The sequence below is a fragment of the Lissotriton vulgaris genome, chromosome 4_1 (genome assembly GCF_964263255.1).
Source record: "Lissotriton vulgaris chromosome 4_1, aLisVul1.2, whole genome shotgun sequence".
NCBI lineage: Eukaryota > Metazoa > Chordata > Amphibia > Caudata > Salamandridae > Lissotriton > Lissotriton vulgaris.
The window spans coordinates 1,065,293,232-1,065,316,405 of NC_141691.1; the positions used below are offsets into that span (position 1 = coordinate 1,065,293,232).

The 23,174-nt window shown below is 51.4% G+C and overlaps 1 protein-coding gene across 1 annotated transcript in view; it reads left to right on the plus strand.

Annotated features, from left to right (window-relative positions):
* The window catches only part of MARCHF6 (membrane associated ring-CH-type finger 6), a 1,612,715-nt gene that overhangs the window by 1,450,108 nt on the left and 139,433 nt on the right, over nt 1–23,174 (plus strand). Inside the window, exon 24 of the mRNA XM_086965293.1 lies at nt 18,424–18,556. Within this exon, the coding sequence (XP_086821419.1) occupies nt 18,424–18,556 (133 nt within the window). The remainder of the gene's footprint in view (nt 1–18,423; nt 18,557–23,174) is intronic.

A 23,174-nucleotide genomic window follows, 5' to 3' on the forward strand; every position in this document is an offset into this window, starting at 1 on the left:
TACGCAAAAGTTTCCGGATCCAGTCTGACGCCTGGGGATATTCTAAGGTAAGGAATCTATCACTAACTAATGTCTCTTACAGATATATCGTTACACAAGTAGTAACTTGTGCGTCGGTTACCGACCCCCACTGCCCATGTCTCTACTGTCTAGGGGCCGACCACGACAACAAGTCGTGCCTCGACTGCTGGGCCTTGACTTCGAAATATAGGCGGGAGCGGTCCCGTAAGCTTCTTGAGCTCCGGCAGTCGGCTCTGCTCATCGGGCTCCTAAGTCCTCGTATTCAGATAAGTCGAGGCATGGAAAGAAGTCGTCGAAGAGGCAACATCGCTCTTCTGACTCTCCTCGCCGGAGGGTTCGGGTGGCACAACCCGCGCGGCTCCGCCGGAGCCGCAGGAGTCTCATCCAGCTCCACACTCTCCAGTCCCTGGGCTTAATGCAACTCCGGGCGAGATTCGGGATTTCCTCGTGGACATGAGGACTCTCTTTCCGCCGTCAAGGCCTGCCGGTGCGCTTTCGGGCCCCGCGGGTCCGACTGGGTGTCCTAGAGTGTACTGGCAGCTTCGGCCCGGCGTCATCCTGCGACTTCGGTCCTGGCGCCGCAGGACCCCCTGGGATCCAGGCCTGTATCCCGGTCGACGCCAGTCGACCTCATGACTCCGCTGGGGCCGACCCCTACGGTGCCACTCCCGGCGCCGTCCTCGGGCGACGACGCCCCCGGTTTCAGCCCCGGTCCGGGTCTGACTTCAGAATGGCGCCGCTCTGCGCCGTCTCCGGTGTCGATGGGTGAGCCCTTCACCTACGACCTGGCTCCGTCCTTTATGCCTGTTTATCAGGACACGGATGAAGGGGAGGAATGGAAGGGGTCTGAGGACCCTCTGGCACAGCAGTGCCAGTTAAGTCAGGACTGGGCAGATGAGCTGGGAATGCCAGTGGTCTTGACACATCGCCTGACACTGGTTTTGTCTCTCCTCCTTCCGTGGCTACAGAGAAGGGGGTTACTTATGCTGTGGTGTTGCGCAGGGCGGCCACAGCCTTGAAACTTGAGCTCCCTGCAGCGGCCGTGAGGACTAACCTCCACACTGAGGTGCTTCAACTGCCAGTAAGCTCTTCGGAGCCTCTGCTGCTTTTCAGTGAGGCCCTCACTGAAGTTCTGATGGGCACCTGGTCCAGGCCCTCCACTGTGCCCCTGTGGATCGGAACGTGGCCCGACGCCACCACCCGGCTCCGGGCGACCCCTGCTTTTTGTCCACCCACCCCACCCCTGAGAGTCTGGTTATCCAGGCCTCAATGTCCCAGACCGCATTCCTGACCGCTCCCCCAGATTGGGAATCCAAAAGGCTAGATCAGTTTGGGAAGAAACTGTTCTCCTCGGTCAGTCTAGGTTTGCGGTCCATTAACACTGCATGATTTTTGGGCCGTTACACCCACTCTCTGTGGGATACGGTGGCGGACGTGCTGCCCCAGTGTCCGGAGAAAGCCCAGAGTCGGCTCGCCCAGGCTCGTGCTGAGGGGCAGGATGCAGCACGGTATTCCATCAGATGTGGACTTAATACCACAGACTCAGAGCGATTTCCACAACGGTGGCGATCAGTCGCCACACCTGGCTGAGGTCCGCCAATTGTTCGGGTTCCCGGGCTACGGTCAAGTCCTTGGGCCTGTCGGGCCAGAAAACTTTTGCTTTTCGCCCCTTTCGTGGCCAAAGAAGGGGCGACCCACACGTCCAGGGAGCCACATGCCGCATACCCAACCTCAACGCGGTCGCGGAAGTGTTGCCCGCTGTGGCGGTGCAGGGGGAACAGAGGTCTGGTCAATCCACATCCGCTCCTGCAGCATCTGCCTCAAAGCCTTTCTAGTCGAGCTTTCAGGCCCATTCAACACCAGTGGGGGCCAGGGTTCGCCATCACCTACTCCACTGGGATGACATCACTTCAGACAGGTGGGTGCTGCAAATTGACCGAAGGGTCTAATCCCTCCTCTTCTAGGCGACCCCTCCAGCCATGCCACCGCAGTACCACTGCATGTCGAGGGATCACTTGCGACTTCCGGCAGGAGGAAGTTACGGCCCTCTTGGCCAAGGCGGCCATCAAGCGCGTTCCTGGGCCAGAAGTAGGTCGTGGTTATTACTCCCACTGCTTTCTGGTTCCCAAGAAGGGCAAAGAGGGCCTACGCCCTATCTTGGACCTCAGGAGCATCAACGGCTTCCTCCGGAAGGAGAAGTTCAAGATTCTGACTTTAGCTCAGGTCCTGGCTGCCCTAGACCGTGGAGACTGGATGGTAGCATTGGACTTGCAGGACACTTATTTCCATGACCCCGTCCTGCCGGCCCACCGGCGCTACCTGCGGTTCACGGTAGGCCACGAGCACTTTCAGTTTACCGTGCTCCCCTTCGGCCTCACCAGTGCCCCTCGGGTGTTCACGATAGTGATGGCGGTGGTCGCAGCTCCTCACTGCAGATCAGGGGTTCCAGTCTTCCCCTATCTCGACGACTGGTTGTTGAAGGCGGGCTCGCCCCAGACAGTCGTCTCCCACCTCCAGACCACGGCCAACCTCCTGCACTCGCTGGGGTTCCCCATCAACGTGCCAAAGTCACGCCTAAGCCCCTCCCAAAAGCTCCTCTTCATCAGAGCGGTTTTGGACTCTGGGCAGTTTCGGGTTTATCCTCCTGAGCAGCGGGTTCGGGATATCAGGCTCTGATTCCGATCTTTCAGCCTTTATCTCGAGTTTCGGAAAGGATGACGCTGCGGCTCCTGGGGCTGATGACCTTCTGGATCCTGCTAGTGCATCACGCCAGGTGGCGAATGCGGGCTCTGCAGTGGGACCTGAAGTTCCAGTGGGCTCAGCATCAGGGCAACCTGTCCGACCATGTCCTGATCTCGGAGGGCAGTGCAAGACAGTTGCAAGGGTGGCTCATGGACCTCTATTGGGTCAGGGGCAGATCCCTCTCCCTACCCCAACCTGAGCACGTAGTAGTGACGGATGCGTCTCTCCTGGGCTTGGGGGGCCACATGGGAGAGGCGGAGATCAGAGGCCTCTGGTCTCCTGCGTAGTCCCGGCTCCATATCAACCTTCTGGAGCTGCGGGCGATCTGGGTTGCACTGAAGGCATTCCTTCCCTCTGTCCGGGGGAAGTGTAGTGCAGGTGTTCACCGACAACACCACTGCCATGTGGTACTGCAACAAATAGGGCAGGGTGGGGTTGTGGACCCTTTGTCAGGAGGCTCCGCACCTCTGGCAATGGCTGGAACACCAGGGCGTCACCCTGGTGGTTTAACACCTGGCAGGTTCCCTGAACGCCATGGCGGACAAACTCAGCCGCCGGTCAGGATGGATCACGAATGGCGTCTGAGCTCGGACGTGGCGCAAGGCCTCTTTCAGCGATGGGGAGAGCCTTGGTTATATCTATTCGCCACTGTCATCAGTCCTGCGTGTTGGAATTTCCGACGCGCCACTCGCTCGGAGACGCTTTTCGACGCGAGTGGAGCTGCGGTCTAGTGTACGCCTTTCTGCCTATACCACTTCTGCCCAGAGTGCTGAAGAAGATCAGGCTCGACCGGGCCCAAGTCGTCCTTGGGGCTCCGGACTGGGCGCGAAGATACTGGTATCCGAGCTACTCAACTACTCAGCATGTCAGGTTGATCCACCGATTCGTCTGCCTCTTCAGGAGGACCTTCTGTTGCAGCAGCAGGGGACGGTCCAGCCTCCACCTCCATGCGTGGAGATTGAGCGGCAGCAGTTGAGGCCATTTGACTTGCCTACTGAAGTCTGTGATGTCATTCTGGCAGCCAGGAGTCCCTCCACAAAAACGGTATACGCCAGCAGGTGGAACAAATGTGTGGCCTGGTGCACAGCAAAAGCTGTGGATCCACTCTCTGCACCCCTTTCTGAGGTTCTCCTCTTCCTTCTTTCTCTTGCCCAGCAGGGCTCTGCTCTGGGCACTGTCAAAGGCTACCTCTCTGCCATTTTAGCCTACTGAAGGCTTCCTGATCAGCCTTCTCTTTTCAAGTCCCCTGTTGTAAATAGATTCTTGAAGGGCATCACTCACATGTTTCCTCCTGTCCCTTTCGTGATGCCTCAGTGGGACTTTAATCTTGTTCTGGCTTATCTGATGTGCGCTCCCTTTGAGCCACTTCACAATTGTCCTCTCCGTCTTCTTGCTCTTAAGACTGCATTCCTGGTTGCCATCACCTCTGCCAGGAGGGTGAGTGAGCTCCAGCCTGTATCTTCTAAGCCTCCTTTCCTTTCTGTCCATCCGGACAAAGTTGTCTTGGCCTGATATATGATGCTCACTAGTTCTAGTGATCACCTTGTATAAGTCCAAACAACCCTTATGGTGATTGGTTGTAAGTCAACCTTATAGACCAGCTATCCTAATGGTAGCATGGACAAAGCAGTCTTAGGCTAAACTCTTTTGGCATGTGAAGCCAGCTGTTTTACCACATATAACCCCTTGAATACCAAATGAAAGGACACCACCCAGGTTGTTATGAAAATAAACAAGATATTTATTACTAACAAAACACCTCTGAACTCTTTGAGATCAGAGGGCTAAGCACATGACAAGACTCTTAAGAAAAATATGTTAAGTTGCACAAATTACAATGGTGCCCTAGGGGCACGACAAACCATATACTAAGTAAATGGTATAAGGAAATCGATAGAAGGAATTGAGCTGTCCAGAGGCTGTAGGATCGCTGGGACTACACTACCCTAACCTTAGGTGAGGGGCAGGAGGCCCACGGGACTCGTGTGCAGAGTGTGAACTCACACGCTAGATGCGTAACAAAGTCAATGGACACTACAAATTACGAAAAGGTAAAAGACAGTTCCGACTAGTTAGGACTAAAACGACTGGATACCTGGACACTAGGAGAGTCAATCTACCCTTGAGCACCGAAATGCTCTCGTTACCTCACCCACGGCTGCGGGTGCATAAGTGTGAAAGTGTGTCGGGTTTTCGCGTTGAAGTCAATGGAGCCTTGAAGAAAAAATGCTGGTGGAAGGAAGATGTCCGGAGTGATCCAAGGGTGGATCAAGGAAGATGGAGACCTGAAAGCAGAGGGGACAATGTTCACAGTCACTAGCCAGTGACTGGAGTGGAACCAGGAAGGAACCAGATGCTGTTGTCGCGATCAGGTGAACAGTGGACGCTTGACTCTGCAGCCACGTGGAGCAGGAGATGTCTTCGACCAGGATGGAGGCACGAGCTGTCCCACGCAGGCTCTCGCTGTCGGCGGTGTCTGTTCCGGATTCGGCGTCAACATGCCTTGGCAAAGGCATCCCACGCGGTGAGTGGAAAAGGCGTCTGGTGAGGACCAGGAGGGTTCCGGGGTGCTTCTCCTTTGCAGGGAAGCAAGGGCCAGTCTGGAGCAACCAGACCAGTGGTGTAGATTTCAAGGATCGTAGTCTAGGAGGCCACTAGCCAGCCGGCAAGTGACCAGACAACGCGTTGAGCAGCAATCAAGCAAAAGGGCCCCACGCAGATCTCGTGGATGCTGGAGGGCTGATCTTCTGTGCAGGAGCTGCTCAATGCTGGGGCTTCTCAATCCCCAAAGCACTTTCTCGAGGAAGCCTCTGAAGTCGTGCTGGAAGCGAAGTGCAGTTTCTCCAAGAATGGCCGGTCCCCCGTGTCTCGTCGCACCCACGGATCTCAACTGTGCTGCAGATGTAGGTAGAGGTCGGAGAGGTCTGGAAGTCCGGATCTCGTCGGGCTCTGAAGTCTGGTTCCGGCAGGAAGGACGACAAAGTGAACCGCTAGGACGCTTGATGGTGCCTGCTTGTGCAGGGTGGTCACTCCTTGGCCACAAGGGAGATTTCTTCAGTCTTCTGTGGAGCAGAACGTCGAAGTCCAGAGTTTCTTCTTGTAGACTTTCAAATCTGGATTAATCTAATTTGGAATGGGACCAGGTCCTACCTTTATTCTCCTAAAGGAGGCTGTACTGTGACTAGGTCCCTCATATGGGAGGGACCAGGAAGGGGGGTGGTTACACCCCCTATCCTTTGTCCGGTTTCGCGCCAGAGCTGGGGCTGGAGTGCCCTAGCAACTGGTTTGAACCGAGGTATGCACAGGGACACCTTGGGGTGCCCCAGGCATGTCTCATTCCTTTCAGCCTGTCCTACCTCAATACAAAAAATCCTGTCTGGGGTGGTGCTAGCTCCTCCCAAGGCAGGAAACCCTGCGTCTAGGCCTCCCTCGCTGGAAGGACTCCCAGCGGCAGGAGGTCAGACTTGTGTCTGTGGTGGCAGCATCCATTTTGTAATGCTGAGGCTCGAGTTAACTTTAACCGGGGTTCACAGTTACATGCATGTCGTGTCCCTCTAAAAGGGTGGAATGCTACCCCCGTCGCCAGAATTGGCGAGGGGGTAGTATTCCAATTCGTATGACACCTTACTCAACATGTTTTGATAATGCTATGCCAAAGTTAGCAATAACCGCGAGGATTATAATGCACTTAGTATATGGTATAGCGTTATCATGGAAACAGCTAAAGGACTTGGTTCCGAAAACTGCAGACAGGCTCAGCTCATGCTAGAGCACCATCTCACATAATTCCAAGCACTCTGCCTCCAGGATTGTTAAGGCCTGTCATAGGAGTGACTTATAGGAGTATATGTGTCCATTTTATGGTTAGATATAGGTATACTATATCTAAAGCAAAGGGTGATTACACCACCTTGCCCCAGCTGTGTTACCAGCCAGTTGTGTCAGTTTAGATGGCCAGCCAGGGGTGGCACAATACATGCTGCAGTCCCTGGTAAGCCTTGGGTGTACTTATGCCCTTGGTACCTATGGTACACAGTACAAGGACTTAGAAGAGTGACCCAATACCAATTGGTAAATGCACCTGAAGTACATGGATGTCAATTTAGAGAGATAACAGCTAGGCAGTGGGTCTGAATAGCAGGCCCACAGCCAGGGAAAGTCGTAAACCAGTGAAGCAAAAAGCAAAAATCTTGGGTGACCATAGGATTGCAGACCCTACTCTCCTACATTGAGAACACGTCCCTCTTTCCTGCCCAAAGTAGTCACAGCCTTCCACATCGGGCAGTCCATCACCTTGCCCACCTTCTTTCTGCCTCCCTCGAAAGAGGAAGAGAGGCTCCACCGTCTGGACCCAAAACGTGCAATCTTATTCTATCTGGACCCCACTCGCCAGTTCTGGGTGGATGACCAGCTCTTTCTTGGTTTCGTGGGTGCTAAGAAGGGACGGGCGGTGCACAAACGAACCATTTCTCGATGGGTCGCTGCACACGTTCGCTAGACACTACTGCCTGGACAGCCAAGTCTGGAGAGATGGCTTTTTCAGCCATTCTGTTCTCCAGGACTTTCTGGTGTGATCATTGGTTCGCAGACCTACCACTGGGGTTGGTATTGCTGGGGTATCTATTCTAAGGTAAGGAATGTAGGAGAGTAGGGTCTGCAATCCTATGATCACCCAGATTTTTTGCTTTTGTTTCACTGGTTTACGACTTTCTCTGGCTGTGGGCCTGCCAATCAGACCCACAGCCTGGCTGTTCTCTTTCTAAATTACGATATGTACCCTAGGTGCATTTACCAATTGGTACTGGGCCACCTTATCAGACCCCGTAACGCAGGGCATAGGTGTACCCAGGGCCGCCCGGGGCTGCAGCATGTATTATGCCACCCCTGGCTGGCCTCCTAAATTTGACACAACTGGCTGCATGACAGCTGGGGCAAAGTCGTGTAATCACCCTTTGCTTTAGGTATAGTAGCTCTATATCTAACCATACAATGGACACCCGAGTTCCTATCAGTCACTCCTATGGCAGGCCTTGACAATCCTGAAGACAGAGTGCGTGGGCTCGTGTGAACTAGGTTCTGGCCCGAGCCGAGCCCGGTTGCAGCTTGCGGAATCAAGACCCAATGGCTGTTCCATGATAACTCGTACCACATCGGTAACTTCGGTGTCGCGTTATCAAGGCATGTCGAGTAAGGTGTCATACGAATCGGGATGCTGCCCCCTCACCAATTCTGGCGACGAGGTTAGCATTCCGCCCTTCTAGAGGGACACGACATGTACGTAACTGTGAACCCCGGTTAAAGTTAACTAAAGCCTCAGCTCCACAAAATGGATGCTGCCACCACAGACACGAGTCTGACCTCCTGCTGCTGGGAGTCCTTCCAGCGAGGAGAGCCTGGACAAAGGGTTTCCTGTCGAGGGCGGTGTTCGCACCGTCCCAGACAGGGTTTGTGTATTCTGGGTAGGTAGGGCTTTTGCGAGAAGGTGACTGCGGAGTGGCACCCCGGTGCTCACTACGCATCTGCCGGTCAGAACCAGTTCCAGGGGCGCCAGCCCTGGCCTGGGGAAAGTCCGGCAGGGGAGAGGGGTGTAACTACCCCCCTTCCTGGTCCCACCCTTAGGGCAGGACCTAGTCATGTACCCGCCCCTTTCTTTAGGATAAAGACCGGAGCGGGGACCCTTCCAAATTAGATCATCTTTGAATCAAGAACTACTTTCTACGAAAGGACATTCGAGACTCTTCTCAAGATTTCTCCCTTGTGACTAAGGAGTAGTCACCCTGCATCAGCGGGCACCATCTAAGAACTCTGCGGTTTGCTGTAAGTCCTTCCTCAAGGAATCCGACGGCCCAGCTCGACGAGAACCGGCTTCCCTGGCACCTCTGACCTCTACCCACGTCATCAGCTCAGCTGTGATCTGTGGGTGCGACGAGACCTCGAGGGACCGCCCATCATCAAAACCTGCACGCTTTCTTAACCAGCACGACCATCGAAGTAATTCTCTGGTGAGTGCTCTGGGGTTCGAGAAGCCCCGACCCTGAGCCGCTCCAGCACCGAAGTGCAGTCTCCCAGCATCTCCACGGTCTGCGTGGGGCCCTTCTGCTCGCTGCTCAGCACGTTGTCTGGTCACTAGCCGCTGGCTTGTGCCCTTCTGTGACGACATCCGACAATCAACACTGCTGGTCTGGTTGCTCCAGACTGGCCCTTGCTTCCATCTTTGCGAGAAGCACCCCGGGCCCTCCTGGTCCACTCAAGACGCCATCTTAGGCCCACCACGTGGCCCTGAGATCTGCCAAGGCTTGTTGCCCCATCCTGGGCCCAGCGACGCCGACAGCATCATCCTTCGTGGGACAGCTCGCACCTCCACCGTGGTCGCCGACAACGCCTCCTGGTCCGTGAGACTGCAGAGCCTAGCGTCGCCCACTCACCTGGTCGAGGTGACGGCCAACCGGTGCCTTCCTGGTACCCTCTGACTACTGGCTAGTAGTACGAACTTGGTCCCCTCTGCTTTCAGGTATCATCAATCTCTGATCCAGGCTTGGATCTCTACGAACTATTCATCACTGGTCGCCGGCCAGCAACTCCTTTTCTTCCGGCTCCTGGCTCGTCAGCGAAGACCCCGACGCCTGTATGACTTGTGCAGCCGCAGCCCTCGTGGCTAGGTAACTCGGCATTTCGGTGCCTGCATAGCCTCTTTACTCTAGGGTCCCGAGTCCCTCGCTTCCGACTTGCCTTATCGGGTCCGCCCGAGACCTTAAACTTTCCGTGTCCTCGGACACTTGTTTTAATTGTGCACTTGAAGTATTTTCCTAAGAGATTTGGTTTGTGCTTAGTACCCTGTCCTCATAAAGAGTCCAGGGCTGTTGTGAATCTTAATAAATATCCTGTTTATTTTCATAACACTTGTGTGGTGTCCTTTCACTGGGTGTTCAAGGGGTACATGTGTGGTAAACAGCTGGCTTAACACGCCCTCTCGAGTCTTTAGCCTTAGACTGCTCGTATCCACGCTACTAGGATAGCTGGTCTATAGGTTGACTTACAACCAAACACCATAAGGGTCGTTAGAACGATACATAGCGGTCGCTAGAATAGCGAACGTTGCATATCGGGCCAACTTCTCACAAGGAATCTAACACTAACCTGTTTCTTTCAGATGCACAAGTTACTTACCTTCGGTAACGATATCTGTAAGAAACAGTAGTTGGTGTTATATTCCTTACCGCCCCACCCATCCTCCCCGTTCTGCGAACCGATATCTTGGGTTAAGGTATTCCTTTGAGGGCCCTAGTTTCATGGCACCAGTGTTAGTTTTTATCATGGATCTGTGTTTCTGGCGCGGAAAAGCTGTGTATAAGAACTTACGTCAGCACGTGAGGGCGTCGTCTAAATACTCCGATGACGTCATCCCGGCGCCGACGACGGACGCGGAGCCGCAGACGACGTCTACAGACACGCAGGGGTACTGCTACGGAAAACTTTCCGGATCTGGTCTGACACCTAGAAATATTCTAAGGTAAGGAATCTAACACTAACTACTGTTTCTTACAGATATATCGTTAGCATGGATTAAAGGATCTCTGAGACCAAACGTACCCTCGATACTGAACTTCATTATGCCCATGAACCATCCAGGCATCCTAGACAGTATTTCTACCCTTTTCCTGACTCACCGTAAAGTTTTTGTGATGTACCTTATTACTCTGCTTTTACGAGATGATATGTAAACACGCTTTGACTTGATTTTAACCGAGATGTAAAGTACTGTACTTTGTAACATAGACACTCGCCTTGTAAAGCGATGTGATATCCGCAAGGGTCTTTTTCCCACTCTATAAAACTTTCAAATAAATAAATTCAACACCAGACAGGTTTTCTGAACACCAGGGCGGACAAACTCATCCGCAGGTGCATGATGGATCACGAATGGCGTCTTCACTCTGAGGAGGTGCAAGGTCTCTTTCAACAGTGGGGAGAGCCCTGGTTAGATCTATTCGCCACCAAAGAGAAGGTGCAATGTCAGCAATTCTGTGGGTTGGAATTTCCAAAACGGCACTCGATAGGTGACGCTTTTTGACGCGAGTGGAGTTGCGGTCTGTTGTACGCCTTTCCGCCTCTACCACTTCTGCCCAGATTGCTGAAGAAGATCAGGCGCGACCGGGCCCAAGTCATTCTTGTGGCTCCGGATTGGGCATGAAGAGTCTGGTATCCCGAGCTGCTCAACATGGCCATTGATCCTCCGATCAGACTGCCTCTTCGGGAGGATCTTCTGTCGCAGCAACAGGGGGACGGTCCTCCACCCGAATCTGTCCAGCCTCCACCTTTTTGCATGGAGATTGAGCGGTGTCAGTTGACGTCTTTCCACCTGCCTCCTGAAGTCTTTGGTGTAACAGGTCCCCTTATCAGGTAACATTCTAATTGTAAAGGATAAGGCTACGAGGAATAGCGCGTTGCTTTGCTCCTATAGCAAGGCTTTTTGTTTTTAGGAATCTTATTTTTAATAAGAGTCTGGTGGTATAACGGTCTCACTGACCATCTTTTAGTCTTGGATGCCCGCTTACCTGCACTTTAATTGTTCCCTCACCGCTGCTTAGCGGGTCTCCTGTCTTAGTTACGATCATCCCTGACCGCCATCTTGGGGATAGTTGGGACGTCTGTGGGCGTCATCTTGGGGCAGCATTCTAGCTGTACGGCGGACACCTAGGACGCCTATTTAAACCTTTTGTATCAACAAGGGGGAACAAGGGGTTAGGACAATTTTTAAAGGGGTCCAATGTATATGTCCTGGAAAGACTATCAACAAAGAAGAAATACAGAGTTCCCCGGGTCCAGTCAACTAGAAGACTGTTATTGGCTTCTCTCTAACAAAGTCAAAGAAAGAGGTGAAATAAGTGAGTGTTGTGAACCCTCTCTCGGAATTTATAGGGGTACCTCACACAGGTCGCCGGTTGGACTACATTTGTAATCCCACCCGGTGATCGTCCAGCGTCATCATTGGTACCCTGCCCCTGCGACAGACTGGCAGTGCAATGCCTGTCGGGCAACAAGAATTGCTGCTCTTTGGCGGGGATCTTCTATTCCTTAGCCAAAGGGTGTGTGGATGTAAGGGGCCTTACGCGAGGGGGTGAAGTGTATAAGTGCAAGAGTGAGCGTGGGTGAGATATTTAAACCTGCCATATGCAAGCGTGCAGCGAATGCGCGCAGCGGGTGCGCTGTGAGCACGCCGGAGGCAAGCCCATCTACGCCCATCCACGACCAACCGGGACCTGGGGCCACTACCCCAGGCCAAATTTTAAGGTACAGTAGAGCCGCGCTAATGAAGCTTTATTTGGGGGACCTGCAGCCTAGTCAGGAATGTCTGAATCTGCTACGCCAGGAAGGGCTGCTCAAATCTTTGCGGGCACGGGGGGGGGGGGAGGGGGAAGAGGGTTGTAGATATGACTGTGAAGTATGGTCTTTTAAATACTCGATCTTTACAGAAGCACAACTTGGAGATTTTCTCGCTATTACAGGATGGGGAGGTGGGTATCCTGGGGTCACGCAAACGTGGCTTGAGGAATCTTCTACCCCAGATGTGGTGGCTTCACTCCCCCCGAGCTTTCTGGCGATCTGCCTTATTCGTGCGGGTACAAAGAGCGGAGGTGGTGTTGCACTCCTTTATAATAGTCGTTGGAGGGCGGAAAGAGTCTGTGCTGATAATATCGGTGGAGCAGACGTCCTGGGCGTGAAATTTGAAATGGGCACCTACTGCCTAGTTATCTTATTGGTGTATCGTCCTCCTTGGACAAAAACAACGTTTTTGGATCTCTTTGTGGAGGTAGCCCATGACCTCAGAACTCGGTATAAGAATCTGATGGTGATGGGAGATTTTAACTTCCACTGGGAGATATCTCCTAAAGAAGGGCAAGCTCAACACCTAGAAGAGGCCCTTTTGGCTCTAGGCATGGTCCAATTGGTGACCGGCCCTACGCATGACAAAGGCCATACCTTAGATTTGGTATGGACGACGGACCCAGCCCCAGGTCAGATTGTTATTACGCCGTGTGTATTGTCTGACCACTATTTAATCAGGGGCCAGAGGACAGCATATAGCTGTGGAGGCAAACCCAGAGCGGTGTGGAAAATGGTGAGGAGGTGGAATACTGTGAAGGAGGAAGAGTTGGTTGATCTTTTACTAAATTCCACCGCATCAAATACAATTTGTGAGAATATCGAGGTTGGTAGTCAAAAGTTATCTGACAAATTAAAGAAAGCCATTGATGTCGTTGCACTGATAAAAAAATGTGAAATGGATGGACAAAGGGGCAGGAGCACCTTGGTTTAACGAAACCCTGAGAATTAGGAAGCAGACCCAACGGAAAGTGGAGAGAGCCTGGCGGAAGGACTATAACACGAACGCACAGAATCTATAGGTGCAGGAGCTCGCGCTTTATAAAAAGACTATTCTGGCCCCTAAAGTGGAGTTTTTTGAGACCAGAATTGCGACAGCTCGTGATCCGCAGAAAGAAATTTTTAAGGTATTTACGGAACTGAGGATTAATGAAGAGCAGAAGCCTGAGTTCTTGCAGGAGGACTGCCAGAACTTTCAGGATTTCTTTACGAATAAAATTGAAGATCTCCTGACTGAAATATCTCGTACCCCTATTCTTGATTGTCCACTTCAAATTATACCAGATATCCCAGAGGTCCGCTACTCCCTGAATTCACTACCCTTGATCACGAAGGAGAGGTTAGTTAGCTTGGTGGAGAGAGTGAAGTCAGGTTCTCATGTGGATCCCTCTCCTCCCAGTGTTTTTAAGCTGGCTATGCCAGGGATGGAGGAGGACGTCCTTGCGCTCCTAAATAGATCATTGGAGACGGGACAGGTTCCGACCTCCTTTAAAGAGGCCCGGCTGATTCCATTACTTAAGAAGCCAGGGGCGGATGTTAAAAATTTAAAGAACTTTAGGCCCATTTCCCAACTACCCTTTTTAGCTAAAGTGGTGGAACAGCATGTTCTGACGCATCTCTCGAAACACCTGGAGACAAACGATCTGTTAGAGTGAAATCAGGCCGGCTTCCGGATTCATCACAGCACGGAGCTGGTGATGTTATCCGTTTTGGGTGAACTAAGATGCAGAGCTGATAAGAAGATCCCCGGGGCCCTGGTGCTTCTTGATCTCTCTTCCGCTTTTGACACGGTGTGTCATAGTCAACTGTTGAAGCGTCTGAGAGATCTGGGCATCGGGGGGACCGCACTAGGCTGGCTTACTTTATTCCTGCAGGGAAGATCGCAGAGGGTTCAGTTGTCAGACCTAGTATCTACAGCAGCGGCCATTACCTGCGGAGTCCCGCAAGGCTCTGCTCTTTCGCTGCTCCTTTTCAACATCTATTTGCAGCCACTGATTTCTGCTCTCAATCAGATGGATTGTCAGACATACAATTATGCTGACGATACACAGATTATCATCCAAATTGAGGATTCGCCAGGAGCCCAAGCCAGGCTGCATAACATCTTAAAGTTTACAATCAACTGGATGTCCACCAACTCCTTGAAGATTAATCCAGATAAAACAGAGGTGTTGCCTATTTCCATCTCGGGCAACCCTTGGAACGACTGGCTCTGGCCCAAGGAGTTGGGTAGGACTCCAATACCGGCAGCCGTGGTGAAAAGCCTGGGAATCCATATTGATGGTAAGCTGTCTATGAAGAAGCAAGTGTCTTCGGTGGTGGGCACATGCGTTGGCCTCCTTAGGCAACTTCAAAAAATTTCTCAATTGCTGTCTTTTTCTACCTAAGGAGTGTGGTGTCCGCAATGATCCTAGGACGACTGGATTATGGTAACGCCCTCTATGTTGGGCTACCCCAGCAACAACTCTCAAGACTGCAAATAGTCATGAATGATGCTGCTAGATTGATTTTTAATAAATCTAGGAGCACGCATGCTACGCCGCTCCTGCGCCAATTACATTGGCTTCCCATCAAGCAGAGGGTAATTAATGTTCAAAGGTCTATGCATCTCGCATAAGGCAGTATATGGGAATGCGCCTAGTTACATCATGGCCAGACTGCTGCGGTATACCCCTAGGAGGACATTGCGCTCGTCCGAGGATATCCTGTTGGTCAGCCCGCGCTTCCGTATGTCCACTTTGGGTGGACCTGCCTTCTAGACCGTACTCCCGGCAGTCTGGAACAAATTGCCATATCGCCTTCGGAAGGAATCTAATCTATTGCCTTTTCATCGGATGTTAAAAACGGTGCTGTTCCAAGAGGCATGGGATGTCTTATAAACCGGTTGCCCGTTCTTGCAATGTCCAGTGTCTTCTGTACAAGCGCTTAGAGACCTATAGGTGATAAATGCGCTATATAAATTGAATAAATAAATAAATAACCTTGGCAGCCAGGCGTCCCTCCACCAAGACGGTATACGCCTGCCGGTGGTACAAGTTTATGGCATAGTGAACAGCAAAGGCTGTGGATCCCCTTTTTGCCCCTCTTTCTGAGGTTCTCTTGTTTCTTCTTTCTCTAGCCCAGCAAGGCTCTGCTCTGGGCACTACCAAGGCTATCTTTCGGCCATCTCTGCCTTCCTTCAGCTTCCAGATCAGCCTTCCCTTTTCAACTCCCCAGTTGTAAGTTGCTTCTTGAAAGGCATAACTCATCTCTTTCCTCCTATTTCCTTTGTTATGCCTCAGTGGGACGTGAACCTGGTTTTGACTTATTTAAAGTAGGCTCTCTTTGAGCCGCTTCACAACTGTCCTTTAACACCTTGGCTGCTAGTGGTTTTTCCCTACTGTGCTGAAGAATGCAGGATGCCATTGTTCATGACGAGCTCAGCTCGTCATAAGCACACAACCAGTGTACTGCATGACGAGCTGAGCTCGTCATGAGCAGCGAAGGGGTTAAGGCTCTTGACTCTTAAAACTGCTTTCTGGTGGCCATCACCTCTGCCAGACTAGTGAGTGAGCTCCAGGTGCTTTCATCCAAGCCTCCTTTTCTCTCTGTACATCCGGACAAAGTTGTCCTTTGGACTCGTCCATCCTTCCTGCCCAAGGTTGTCACTGCCTTCCACATCGGACAGACTATCACTTTTTCCACCTTCTTTACGCGTCCACACTCTTCGAAAGAGGAAGAGAGGCTCCACCGTCTGGACCCAAAACGTACACTTTCTTTCTGTCTGGATCGCACAAAACAGTTCCGGGTGGATGACCAACTTTTTGTTGGCTACGTGGGTGCTAAGAAAGGATGGGCCGTACACAAGCGAACCATTTCTCGATGGGTCGCTTTGTGTATCAAAGCATGCTATTCTATGGCTAAAAAAGGAGCCACTACTGCCTTGGGAAGAGTAGTTCCTCAACATGATACGTGGGCATCGCTGCACACGTTTACACTACTGTCTGGACAGCCAAGTTTGGAGAGACTGCTTCTTAGGCCGTTCTGTTCTCCAGGACTTTCTGGTGTGATCTTGGTTCGCAGACCCACCACCGGGGTTGGTATTGCTGGGGTATCTATTCTAAAGTAAGGAATCTATAACTAACGTGTTTCTTTCAGGTGAACAAGATACTTACCTTCGGTAACAATATATCTGTAAGAAATATTAGTTAGCTATAGATTTCTTCCCGCCCCAACCATCCTCCCTGTTCTGCGAACTGATTTCTAGGGTTAAGGATATCCTTTCTTGGCCCTAGTTTTGTGCCCCAGTGGTCAATGTCTTGCATGGCTCTGCGTTTCTGGCAGGGAAAGTCATGTACAGAACTTACAACAGCTCACGAGGCGGCTTCTAAGTAGCTACTGCGACGTCATCCCCGCAACACCATCAACGGACGCGGAGCTGCCAGACGCCACCTTTCTACTCGCAGAGGTACTGCTGATGAAAAAACATTCCAGATCCAGTCTGACGCCTGGGGGTAATTCTGAGGTAAGGAATCTATAACTAACTAATGTTTCTTCTTAATGTATCGTTACCAAAGGTAAGTAACTTGTTCATTAATCTGTTCGTTTTCTCATGTTTCTTGGAAACATTGGTATCCCTTGTGACAAACTAGGATATCCTATCATGGTTATTTTCTTCTGATTGTAGCCTGCTATGTTCTAGAAGATTATTTTTTAGTTTCCTTGTCTACTTTCAGAATGACAGTTTCTTCCTGAGTGGGGGTGAACTTCTAGGAACACCGGAGCTTATTTGGAGATACTGGGGAGTCAGTCGCACGCTTCAAGATCACTCAGTGCTGCATATCTATTTCTAGTGGGCGGGAATGGACTTGCTAATACATGCTGGGAATTGGGATAAAAAATGGGAATAGCCCTGGATTGAAAATTCCGGGTGTACCTTTGGGGGTTTTGATGAAAAAGCCAAATGGACGTGCTAAGATCTAAGTGTCATACCGTGGATTACCAGGCAATATATTCAATAAGTGGTTGACTTGTTATTGACTATTAAAATTTATGACTATACAGTCATCCTCAATAGATTTTGGGCCACAACTCACCCAGTTTACTCATCTGGCCATATTAATGTAATTATATAACTTAGGTTTACCCATATAAAATTTAAACAGCCAGTGTAAAACCTAGTCCATCAATTGACCTGTGGATTCCTGCTTAATCTTTTAGTTCATGGTGGTGACTAGAATCATAACCAGAGGGCAAGCTACCGGTGGCATTTCTAATCTTTCACCATGTTCAAGGTCCTCTGCGAATTCATAGGGCCATGGTTTAGGACAGCAACAGCTCCACTGGCTTTGCTTCCATTAATACCAGTACAGTTAATAACAGTTCCCTCTCTTCCCAGATGATCACCCTCTCTGGGTGGGGTAGGATGAATTATGATGAATTATCGGGGTCTTATTAGTGCCCACAATCACAGATTGCCTTTGGGTTACAGTGGAAACATCCAATCTCCTGTTTGTTAATGCTCGCAATGAGTGTGTTTCGTCCCATAAGTATGGTGTTGAATAAGTAATATGTATGGAATGCCCAGGCAGTGGCTGTGAATGGCTTAGATTTCCCTCATGTGCCCTTCCCAGATCACTCGGACCTCAGTTTGGTATTAAGGAGGAGCCTTAGACTCTCCTCTATTTTAGACAGTCTGATCATAGTCCACTGCAAGAGAGTATTGAGGGTCTGGTCCAATATTTGGAACAAGTCATCTCTTGGGAGTGATGGATGTAGTTTCTGAATGTGTTCCCCGAAGTGAAGCTGAGGAGATACTTTTGGGAGCTTAAGAGGTTTGGTAATGGGAACTTTTTGAGCCCTCCCCCTTTTCTTCTTGCTTGGGGGTTCCACTATATGACTACCATCTCCCTGGACGGTTTAGAATTATTGGTCACAGCCGACGTACTGGCAACTGTACTATGTATGGTCGGCTCTTCTATTGAACCTGCTCCTGAGAGGTCAGGGGTTACAGTGAAAAATCTTACCACTTCTAAGGAGAGGCATCGCTCTGTAATCTCATTTTCTTTAGAGAGCACATTAGCTGCTCTTGTCAGGAAGGAGTCCAGTGTATTGATGAGTAAGTAGAGCATTTAACTGCTTTGGAGTATGCTCTGTGCTGTATAAAATATCTAACTATATTTTTTATTTGTTCACATACATAATATATCACTGTACGATGTTAAGTCTTTTATTTTTGTGGTTTTTTTGTTCCTCTTACATTTTTCAGATTTTAATTAGTGTATGGTTTACTTGTAGGTTTATGCAAACGGAATCCGTAACATTGACTTACATTTTATAATTCGCAAACTGGCAGCACCAGTCATCTCTGTGCTGTTGGTTTCCCTATGTGTACCATATCTTATCGCAGCAGGAATTGTCCCTTTACTAGGTATGTATGCATTATTGCTTTGTTTTTGCCTAAGACGTTTTGTTGATTAATGTTTATTAATGTTGAAAAAATACAATTTTGTTGTGACATTTTTATCCTAAAGCACCATATCTGATAGAGCTATCTAGCCACAGATTCCTTAACTTAAAATTATCCCCAGGCATCAGATTGGATCCGGAAATTTTTTGCAGCAGCACCTCGGGTCGCCGGGGGACGCACCACACGACCCCGCCCTAACGTCGTCCACGGACGTGATGTCAGCGAGGTCATATAAGTTCCTCTCGGCAAGCTGATGTCAGTTTCCTTCTTTTCCGCTTGCAAGCCGGATCCGGAGTATGCGGTTCCTCTGGCCTGTTTTCAGGCCCCTTTGACGCTTCACGTCTGGCACAGTGTGCGATGCCTTCGGGCTTTAAAACATGTGCCTCCTGTTTGCGGCAAATGTCCGCAACGGACCCATACCGTATCTGAATGTGGTGTCGGGGCGAACACCACAACTCGACGCATTGCCACGCCTGCCAACAACTCAAGCCGAAGCCCCCGCGGGAGCGTCGTATGAAGCTACTTTCGGCTCGCCTTTCCTGGTTGGAGTCGTCCAGGCCCCGGCCTCCTCTTTCACGGCGGGTTCCGGTGGCAATGGGTTCCGTTTGCGCATTGGTTGATGTCTGGTTCCCGTGTGTGTTGCTCGCCCCTTCCTGGTAAGTCTTGGCGCATGCTGCCGAGGTCCTCTACCTCCCTTCCTTCTGTTATTGGGGGCACTAGATCCCGGATTTCTCCAGACATGCGCCCCTGGGAGTGGGAGTCGTCCCTCCCCTATCCGCCTTTTCCTGGTGCAGGGGCGACTCAGACCCAGTTGGCGGCCTATGTCTCGGCCCTGCAGATCTACCTTTGGTCCCCTCCTCTCCCTGGGACATCCTCTGAACCATCTGCTACATGCAGGACCTCCGCAACTGAGCCCCTTGCCTCTAGATATGATGGAGATATGGTGTCATCGGGGCACGGCCCGGCTGGGTCCCCCTCTTCGACCTAAAGCACCCCTACAGTGCCGCTTAGTCCAGTGGGGCTCCCTGTGGCGTCACAGGTGGTTGCTGGTGCTTGCAGCTTGGCTCTGAGCCCACCTCTGCCTTCCGGACAGCGACTGCCTTTTCGGAGGCCGACCCGGCGCTGGTTCGGCGCCGTAGGCTTGCATCCCCAGCTCCAGCTCCATCCCTAACGTCGGAGCCTGTTGTGGTTGAGGCTGTTGGCGCCACTACGGCGCCATAGACTTGCCTCCCCGGCTCAGGCACCATTTCTTTCTTCGGACCCGGAGCCTGTCTTGGTTGAGGTCGAGTCGGCGCCGGCCGTGGACGCCCTGACAACGTCTTGACGCCGGATCATTGCCTCCTCTCCACAGGCTTCCAGGGGGAGTTTGGCGTCACCCCGACGTCCGGCGACGTCTGATCCGCCCTTGCCTCTTCCCCCCCCTTGGAGTTTGTGGCTCCGGCGAACTCTCCGCCTCCTCAGGACCCTCATTCGTCAATGGGGCTTCCTTCATTTAGACATCGGTCTCATCCTCTGTTCATCGGACAACCCCCTTGGGGTTGGAGGCTCAGTTTACAGCTCTTACCCATGGATGCGTTTCTGTCTTCTTCTCGTAGGGCTACAGAGGCTGGTACAGCATTTATAAGAGTTGTTTCCTTGGCCGCTTGCATTCTGAGTATGCAGCCTGTTCGGTCCTCCTGCCTCTTGACCCTCTGTTGGATGTCCTCCGCCACGGTTCGGGGAATGTAGAGCCGCTTCTGCCTTTCAAATCTTCTCTTTATGATGCCCTTCTGGGCTCGGCTGGCGTCGGGTGATCCGGTGGCTCGTTCCATCATGCACCGCCCTGCTCCAAACGATCCAATTTGCTTATTTGTTCATCCAGACGTTCAGGGGTTTGTTCAGCAAGCTGCTTTTACTTCCTTGCCTCAGCTGCTGCTTCCTCCCTCCCGGGAGTCCAGATGGCTAGAGTTGTGGGGTCTTAATATTTTCGCCTCCACTAGTGCAGCTATTCGCTCACTCAGTACCGTGTGTGTTTTGGCTCGGGCTACTTCTGCCCTTTGGGACTCTGCCGAGTCTCTTCTATCTTCCACCTCTGAGGGCGATCATGTTGACCTCCTCCATCTTATCCGTGACGGCTGTGATCTGATGTAATTTACTATCCGCTCTGCCCTGGATATCTCGGATTCCAAAGCTGAGCTATGGCTGGTTCGGTTGCACTACGACTCCATGCTCGGTTGCGGGATTGGGTCTTCCCGGAAAAAATATCCGGGAACGCCTTGTTGACCTACCCTTTGATGGGGTTTTTTTGTTTGAAACCCACGCCGATTCGGCAGTTAAGCGCCTCCTTGCGAGCTTTCGCCCTCCCCCATAGGTCTGTACTTAGCAGGTCTCAGGTTGTCATATCCTGGGGTGGTTACCCTTTCATTTAGCATCCACCAGTTCGACTGTGCGTTTTGGGCTGGCAGTAAGCCTACTGTGGCGGTGTTACACAGATTGGTTGTGTTCTATCCTCTGACTGGTTTACCCTAAGAGGTATTCCCCTGTTTTTCTTGGGGGCGTGATCTACTCCAAGTGGGGTACCTGTATGCTATTGTGTAGCTCCGCTCTGCGCCAGGCAGGCAGGCCTGGAGGTCCCTTGGGCTCTCTACGTCTACTGACGCCATTATCTTACCGTTGAACGGTTTTCAATGTTGTGCCTTCGGGCACGCCACAGGTCTCGCCTTGCTTGAGCCTTGCTTGTGTACTCATTCTCCTCTTCTGAGGGTTTTTTCCCTTATACTAACTCTTTTCAGTGTATTTCAACACACTTCAAAATGAGGCTGCCTCCTGCCATGAGTGCATTAGGTGGGTTCCTCCCCTGGCGCCCGCAGCTGCGTGGTCTCGGGGCTCGCCACTTTTGCTATATATATATATACACACGGATTGACCTTCGGGTATCCCTCTTTACACACCTGCACCTCTCTTCGCTTCTGCGAGGTCTGGTTCTATATCCCCGTTTTTCGGGGAGCATTTTGGTGCTTTGTACTCAAGCTTGCCATCGTTCTGCACAGCTGTGTTTTTTCTTAGCACGTTTATAGTGCACTTTGGTGCCTTTTTCGGCAATGAGGGTTCCTAGGGTTCCGCTCCCTGTGGTGGACCTCTGCTTCTGGATGCTCTTTTCTTGGGGGTTTTGTTTCTCCCGTTCATGTCCTGCACAGTCCCTCTCTTCTGTGGGAGTGCATTTCCCCTCCGGGCCGGAGCTGGTGGTCTGGAGATCTGATGTTGTTCTCAACAGCTATGCGTGCTCTTCTTCACGGTTCCTATAAAGCCACACCATTCGGATGTGTTTTTTTCCTTTCTGTGTCTGGTGTGCCTGCGGGACAGCTCCTCTGATAAAGGTCGTCCGAGGTGCTGCACCCTGCGTCTTTGTCTCCCGTGTGTGCGTTCTCCCCTTGGCTTTCAAACTGTCTTTATGGGCAGTCCCGTACTCATCTTAGCTACGCCACCTTGTTGTCTCAGTAGCTGTCTGCTATGTGCATGTTCTCGTTGTGGTCCGCCTCGGTGTGCTTCAGCGTGGTGCTTTCTGCCCTTATGGCCTTCGTGTGACGAAGTGTGCACTTGGCGTGCCTTATGTTTACGCCTGTACTTTTGAGACGTTGCTCAGTTCCTGCCTCTTGCCCTTTGCTTCCTGGATACTGCCTGTCTGGCCTCCCTTGCGTAGGCTCGCCTGGTAGGCTCTGGTTACGTCTCTCCATGTTGTCCTCTATCTTTGGTTGGTGTCAACTTAGTGCACCATTGAGCTCTGGGAGTAGTTCTTTGTTATGAACTCACTCTTCCGTTCTGGGATACAGCTTAGTGCTGTTTCTACATCTCATACTCACTCGGATATGGTCTTGCGCCATTCTGGCGGTCTTGTGATACCTACCCTCCTGTTGTCTTTTGCTCTTCCGAGCTGTTTGGGTTGCTGACTGGCTGCACCGCCACTGCTTTCCCCATAGTTTGTCCCTCTGTGGCCAGCTCAGTGCTTTCGGGCACTTTGTTGTTCTGTGGCAGACCCACCTCCCCCTTGGGGTGTGACTGTGGTATCTATTCTAAGTTAAAGAATCTGCGGCTAGATGTCTCTATCAGATGTACGAATTACTTACCTTCAGTAACGATTCATCTGGTAGAGACGTTGTCTAGCCGCAGATTCCTTAACGCCCACCCATCCTCCCCGTTCTGTGAGGACCTTGCCAGGTGGGCTTCTCCAATTTGCCTCCTATCAATTGGCACTGGTCTTCATCCAGGGTGCTCAAATTGGTGGAACCCTGTTAAGAATTGACATATGCAGCCGCCTCCCTCAAGGTGGCTACTTTTCCTGTAAAGCGGTGCTTTTTGCTTCACCTTCACCGGTAGATTCTTCTTCCCTTTCTCTGCATTTCTCCACTCTCGTCCTTCCAGTGTGGGGTCTTCCCCTGTTGTTTTCCTTCACTCCCGCCTCCTCCATAGACTTAGGGCTCTTGTCTCCTCTGCAGTCGTCTTCTTGGGATCTGCTGGGCTGTTCTTCGGCCTTCCATTACTATAGGGGAAGAGCCAATCTTGTACTGCCTTCTCGCAGTAGATTGTTGTTCTTCCTGTGCTC